This window comes from Hippoglossus hippoglossus, chromosome 5, assembly GCF_009819705.1.
Source record: "Hippoglossus hippoglossus isolate fHipHip1 chromosome 5, fHipHip1.pri, whole genome shotgun sequence".
NCBI classification, from domain to species: domain Eukaryota; kingdom Metazoa; phylum Chordata; class Actinopteri; order Pleuronectiformes; family Pleuronectidae; genus Hippoglossus; species Hippoglossus hippoglossus.
In genome coordinates this window covers 23,963,190-23,970,868 of record NC_047155.1, presented here as the reverse complement: position 1 = coordinate 23,970,868, position 7,679 = coordinate 23,963,190, and the positions used below count along the sequence as shown (strand labels likewise).

Genomic DNA, 7,679 nt, shown 5'->3' with positions numbered 1-7,679 from the left:
CTATTTATTTTAGTTTTAAACAAATAAAGTTCACTTTAAAGTGTGAAGCACTTTGTAATGGCTGTTTTGAAAGGTGCTACATCAACAAATATATAATTATTATTACTGTTGTTATTATTATTAGTGTTGTTGTTGTTGTTGTTGTTGTTATTTGTATTATCATTATCTCTGAAGTACTGATTGTGGAACCCAACAAAGAGGTTGAGTCACTCTGTTCAGCATTAACCTCTGTTGTTGTCGTATCAGTCACCTGTCAGTCAGTGTATTGTCAAATGCTTGTATCAGTTCTCTAACAACATCCTCGTATGTGTCAGTATCCAATCTGAAATCTGAATGCAGGACTGACAACATTCATTTTGCCCACAGACAAAGGTGAAGGCTCAAAGGGAAACTCTTGGTCACTTGTGTGCAGCAGTGAAATGTCAGCTGACAATTTGACCTCCCCCCATCTGCCTCAGAGAGCCACCAGAGAATAATCCATAATCACACATGACAACAGTGACGCGCCACAGAAAGGTTGGACCTGGAGACTACACATCTCACTGAAAAGAAGTTTGACATTCTGACAAAAATACTTATTTATACAGAGGATGAATCATACAGCAGCTTTTGCTGATAGTAGACGTCATTTCAAGGAACACAGATACATAGTGAGACTTCAGTGAGATGAGGCCATGAGCCCATGACTCCTCTATGAAGTCCTTACCCCTGGTGGCCATGTTTGTCTGGACTGCTGTGAACTGTCAGGAACCCGCAGGCTAATCACATGTCCTTGTTTTCAATGCTGTTCAGCCACGTGGGAATTAAGGGCTTCATTATCTTCTTCCACTGTGGAGTCAAAAGAGAGATACAATCACTCCCTCTAACCTGGCCCGCCATCTGCAGGCTATATGACAAAACTGCAGATGTCTGAGTCGACGCCACTGGGTGTTACACCACTACTTGTGCTGCTTAGAGGTGATAATGGTGGACAAGGAGCGATGTGAGGATTATTATTGGGAAAGGAGATGAATTTTATAACAAATGTGACAGCAAATAAATAAAGTCATGACAGCTCCCCAAAAGTGAAACCAAATTATCTTGGTCTGAGATATTTTTGGCTTCATTTCTGGATTTTGTGAGGAAGTGGAGATCCATCTTCATTTACAGCTTGTGTTTCTGTTAAGTAATTGTTTCATATTTTATCTTCAACATGGATCAGACAAAGCAGTTATGTCATACTGTGCTGCATTCATCCTTAAACAAGCTCCTGTCCACTTTCTCCACTTTCACTAAACCCGATGGTCAAACCATCACCTCACCTGGAGACCTTTTTCATTGTTGACGATTTGACATGTAACAGAAGGAAAAGCGTTTGTATAAATAATAGAAATAAAGAAGCTGGATTTCTTTCAACTGCTTCAGTTACTGGGTGTTGAGTGTGTTTTATCTGCGGCCTCACTGTCACATTTCATAATGGGACACTTGAACTAAACAGACTCCTGCTTCAAGTTATCAGTGATACCTGTTCTTTTCATATTATGACAAGTCAAACATGTCTGCTGTGACAAAGGCCTGCTACAGGAGTGTAATGAACCCAACATGCCACTAGAGGGGGCTGATCTGTCATTAGATTACCGGAAGTAGCAGCTTTGTTTACATCCCCACTCTCCCTGAGTGTGAACCAGAGACATGCACGTGTCCGTGGACAGGACCATGCAGTCCACGGACAGGACTCGTGCTGTGGATTTGAGTCACGGTCTGGAGGATGTCCCTGTTCTGATTAACTGCAGCGCAGGCGTTCAGACGCTTCCTGAATTCCAGGTAACGTTAACGTAGCACCTCTGTGCTAACAGCTAAGCTATCAGAAAGTTAAATCTGTCAACAGTTTGTTTTAGCTCGTCAAACTTCTCAGTCTCTGTTTTGCACCCAAGCTGATGGTGTTTCTAAGTGTCACAATGTAAAATGAATCTAGTTCTATTATTCTCAAAATGGACGTGATTGACACAGACATACATTAATATCTATGTGATGGAAACTGACTGACCACCGTGGGAGGAAAAGCTCAGGTCTTACTAATGATTAGAAATGTCTGTGTTCTCTTCAACAGTCACACAGTGTTAGTAATGTTTATGTGATTGCACATATTCACCATCTATATAAGTGTAATCTCTAACGTGTACAATGTAATTAATATGTATATCTCTCTGCACTTGTATTTCATCGTACAGGGTAAACATCGAGAGCAGCTGCACACTCTACACTCACAGTGTTTTCACTTCTCATTCATTAGTCTTTGAATGTCTTGTATTGTCTCTCTGTTGTCTTTAAGTACACTGAGAGCAACGCTGAGTCAAACCCCCTGTATGTGCACACATACCAGGCCAATAAAGCTGAGTCTGTTTGAATGAATCTCAGTAAGTCGTGATTCATTTTACTATTCACACATGACTGAGAGATATGTCAAAGTATCTGTAGTAAAAAATACCTTATGAGTACCTACAACTGAGTGTTTAACCTCATACCACTGGACGTTAAGGCCAAAAATAATATCAGTCGGTATTAATAATTATCACAATAGATGTTGCAATACTATTTCTGTTAAGTTTAAAGAGTGATTCCTGCTCCTGAGTGAAGGTTGTGGCTTTAAACCTGTCTGTATAAGCAGAGAATGACAGACACTTGATGAACAGCTGAACATTTTACAAGTCTGAGGTAGATAAAATATGTTATACCTCCCCACTGGGCTTACGCAATGTACACACAATATATCTATACATTTGTTATATTGCTATTGATTATATTGTAATAATTATTGATATTGTTTTATTTCCCAGCTCTAATACCTTATTTGACAGTTTAACAAATACAACACTGTACAGATTGATTGATTTTCTGTCAAATTTATCATAATCAGACCTTTTGGTGCTTTATAAGGCACTGTTATCACAATACATGAATGTATTTAGCAGTTTATTTTGTCAAAAATATTTTTTGGGGGTTTAAATACTGTAAACTTATGATTTTACCCTAAGTAGTCAGTACTGTTTTTACCTCATAACTGTCTTTGGCAGTTCAGTGCCACAGTTTCTTTATCAGCCAATAAAAACACTGATACACTACATCTGCTGTAAAATAATATCTACTATCTATATATATATCAGTCAGGCAGATGTATAAATAATATCCCCTCAAGGTTGTGAAAATCAAGACCTTTGAAGATATTGTAATGTTGCTGTGATGTAGATCTGATGAGATGGGCTGTAACAGCACAAGGACACAGACATTCTAGAGGGAATATCAAGTTTGAGCTTTTTCTTTCCAGAAAATGTTCAAGGCCTTGCACTGCCACCATGCAAGATGATGAATACTGTACATACAGCTATAGGGATGCCACAACAATAGAACACTTCATTGACATGTGATAGGAAAACATATAATAATAATAATAATAATAATAAATACCATTTCCAGCAGATGGCAGCAAATCATCACAGGACACAGCCATATCACCTGGCTGCAGTATAGGGAAGAAGAAGAAAAAAGCCTCTCTAGAACCAAAGGAGTTGTCCTACTTTACTCTTCTCGCTCCTGATGCTCTCAAATACCTTCCTGTCTGTACTATACACATTTTACAGATACCTAAGGACATGTAAGTCGTACAGCATAATTTACTGAAACTGTGGTTTGTGGCTGTTAAAGTAGTTTGATGAGTTTTAAAGTAGGTAGTGGTAGGTCCTCTAATATTTTCTATAACTAAAAATACCTGTTCTGTACATTTGAATTAGTGCTGCAACTAATGGTTATATTTTGTATGTATTAATATGCTTAAAATAATGAAAAGAAATATGTCATGACCTCCTGATGCTGTACTTCGTGTCTTCAAATGTCATTTTCTACACATTCAGTTTACTGTAGCATAAAGTCAAGCAGCAAAATCACACTAACAAGCTGAAACCAGTTAATGTTCTGTATTTTGCAAAGAATAGATCAGTTTTACTTTTGAATTTTCTTTAAGTCAAATAATCATTTAATTGTTTTAGTGCAAATCTGAGTATTTGGAGATTTTTACAAAATTTTTACCAAACACTCAACATTCTTTAATGTTGACTACGCTTTACTCTTCAGTATTCCCCAGATAACGTTGAGGGACCTGGATGCACAGCTGACCCCAGTGAAGTCACCCTCCCTGGATGCTCCTGTCGTTCCCTCTCCTGCTGCACTGAGAGCTGCTCCTGCCTGAAGATTCACGGGCAGGCATATGACGGCACCGGCACACTACTGGACCTTAGCCGAACAGACTCTGGTTACTGCTCACCCGTGTTTGAGTGTAATACCCTTTGCTCCTGCGGCGACACCTGCTTTAACCGTGTTGTCCAGAGAGGACTCAGACTCAGGCTGGAGGTTTACAGCACCGGGAACAGGGGCTGGGGTGTACGGACACTAGAATCAATCCCACGTGGGATGTTTGTGTGTGAGTATGCAGGAGAGGTCATCAGTTTTGGGGAGGCCAGACGCAGACAGCTCAACCAGAGATCTGAAGAAAATAATTACATCATCGCTGTGAGGGAGCATGCAGGTACTGGCTCCGTAATGGAGACGTTTGTGGACCCAGCTGTGGTGGGGAATGTAGGCCGCTTTCTGAATCATTCCTGCCAGCCCAACCTGCTCATGCTGCCAGTCCGTGTGCACTCTGTAGTCCCCCGACTGGCGCTGTTTGCTGGACGGGACATTGAGGCACGCGAGGAGCTGACGTTTGACTACTCAGGAGGATACAGTAACCAAACACCTGTAGAGGTGCTGTCCACACAGAGGGACACTGACGTGCAGGCCAATAGGACAGAGGGACTTCAAAGGAAAGCATGTCTCTGTGGCGCTAACAAGTGTGCAGTGTTCCTTCCACTGGATTTATCTATTCTCAAATAATGCAAAATCTGTTTTACATTCGTTTTGTTTCCTGTTTAGTCCCTCAGCGTTAATACTCTTTCCCACTCAGTGTAAAATTATGCAATGAAAATTAAATTTGAAGGCAAGAAAAAGTTAACCTCATTTACATTCCCATCTATTTTTACACATGTGAAATCCTTTTCAGCTATCAGGGGCCCTGCTCAGTATAGGACCTGTCTCTCGGGATTCACAGTCTTGTATCTTGTCCTCGCAAATATACACCTCATTTCACACTATATGAATCTTGAAGGAGCTGAAGAATCATTTGCACTGGCAGACTATTGAGGAAGTTTAATAGGTTTATTTTAATAACTACATGGGCTACAGAATTGATCTTTACACCGTGTGCAAGAGAAGAGATTATGCTTACGTCATTCCACAAAGCAAAAATTCCTATGCAAAGTTACAACTGTCATGCGTCTCCATCACTTTGACATTTCTGTGTTCATGCGACGCAGCCTCCACATGTAGATATTCTCAGCTTCTCATCGCACTCCAGCCTCAAGAGGGATGGGACCAATTAAAAAGGGCCAGGGGGTGTTTTTATATAGAAGCAGGCTGTATTCCCCTGTCAAAGGAGGGGTGAAGGTGTCCCACTTTAGTGTGACCATTCCGATATCAGGACCACCTCCTCTCAATCTGCCCCATTTCTAGTCTAGACCTGCTTTCATCCTATTAATATCCAGATCTGGGTTAATTAGGATGGAGACCGTGTTTCATCCAGAATTGGGATCAATGCTCGAGCCACATTGGGGCAGAGAGAGATGAAGTTATGTCGGTGGGCAGATGGAAGTCGTCTGCCGAGTAGAGACTGCTGTCAAGTTGATTGGTTGTTTGTATGGCCCAGTATAGAAGCCAATGGCACAGGGTGTTGACCTGTATATTTTCCTCTGTGAGGGTTACCTGAATTCACTCTGTTCACATTGGGTTTTTCTTTGCACCTGATTTGGTTCACACCCAGGGATTAGAAACCAAAACAAACAGTTTAGCAGTTTAGGAAATAGTTGGATAAATAGAGTTAGATGAGAGGATCAATATCACTCTCATACACACCAAACATGAAGCTACAGCCAGGAGTTAGTTAGCTTGAAGCACAAAATAAATTAAAAACAGAGAAACAGCTCGCCTGGGTTTGTCTGTTTATTTTCATTGGTTTGTCTGTTCGTAATCAAGATCACAAAAAAACTCCCGGACAGATTACCACAAGACTTGGTGAAAGGATGCAGTGTGGGCCAGTAGAACTAGATTTTTATTATATATATATATATATTTTGCACTTTCATTAACATTGCGAGATAGGGCTTTTCAACATTTTAGGGCTTTTCAACATTTTCATTGAATTATTTATGAATCTTTAGAATAAATATTTCAGGGGTTGTTATCAATGAGTGTGTGCAATGTTTGTGGATCCAAATAAAAATCTGTATCTAGTGGATTTAAATGTGGTTTTATAGGGTGTAGGCTTTTTTCAGCTGCTGTATGGTAAATAGAGTTAGAAACCTGGAACTACCGCCAACTTGTAGCTGAGAAACATAACGTGGCCTTTACTATAAGGCTTAGTTTAATTTTAGGAGACTATTTGCTCTTGGCAGGGATATACGCTCTACTGAGTGCCATTCTATTCCCATTCAAAAGAAAATCTGCACAAAAACTGAAGTGTATAAACATGATGCAGTTTTATGAGAGGTTGTGCTTCATTTGTTACCAGTCTGGAGTGGTTGAGCTGAAATGACATAGTTATGACAAGACATCAGTAACAAATTACATGTTCATTCTTTAAAAAAGTTTAACGTAACCTAGCTAACTGTTTTCCTCTTTATCCACTTTTTATGCTAAGCTAAGATAACAGGCTGTTTAGCAGTAGCTTCCTATTAAAGACATCAACAGATTATCATAAAATACTTTACAGCTATGTGGAGGAATGTGGCTGGATATTAGCGGTGTCTGTGGCCTTGGAGAAAAGTAGAGCACAGATTGTGGAGGATTTCTGAACACGATCAGCTAAATCCTGTCTGCTATTTTACACCTGCCAACTCTACGTTGAATTTAAACCAAGTAATTTGTGTATGTGAGGCTCTTTGTTGTGCTTTTTTGATAAATCATCATTCCATAACAAACCTTCTATAAAGACATCAGTATGTCTTCAAACCTCATGACGTGTGTCACATGTCCCTGGAATCAGATGGCAAATGGTTTCATCAGGAGGAAATACGGACTGCATTGGAAAGTTCAGAGGTTCAGGCTGTTATCAAATCCTGACTGTTGAAGAGCTGGGCTGCCAATGAATGGCTCCGTTCCAGGATGGTCACCTAGCAACCACTATCTAATTACATGAGGTGAACTTCCCCACCAGAAGGAGTCTGATATGTCATTTCATGATTGTATATTGAGAGTGGTAACAGAAAGTGGTACCCCACCAAACTAAAAAAATATTTTTTTGAAGGGAAATAAATCATAAATAAAATAGTTTTAGACAAAATTTACCCTCAATGTTTGATGGTGTTACTGTGTACATGTGTTTACATGGCGGCTTCAAACAGTACACATTTGAAAATTTTGGAAAAATAAGAAAAGTCTACAGAAAATGTTGTAGGCTAATATGATGCAACAGGACTAGGGCTTGTCAAGTTTTGATCATTTAAAGTGAGAACTGTCCTTAGTATTTGTCAATTCAAGAACATGCAAATATTAGTTAAACGGAAGTGGGGCATACACCGATCGATTTGAGTCCAATTTCTGAGTCGTGAACCTCA

At 39.8% G+C, this 7,679-nt stretch overlaps 1 protein-coding gene across 1 annotated transcript; it reads left to right on the top strand.

The window, feature by feature from the left end:
- The first annotated feature begins 1,630 nt into the window (after positions 1-1,630).
- Positions 1,631-7,387, top strand: setmar (SET domain and mariner transposase fusion gene). The gene is made up of 2 exons (XM_034586396.1): positions 1,631-1,803; positions 4,108-7,387. Exons 1-2 carry the CDS (start codon positions 1,672-1,674, stop codon positions 4,903-4,905), a joined length of 930 nt encoding a protein of 309 aa, XP_034442287.1. The 5' UTR covers positions 1,631-1,671; the 3' UTR covers positions 4,906-7,387.
- Positions 7,388-7,679: the final 292 nt, after the last annotated feature.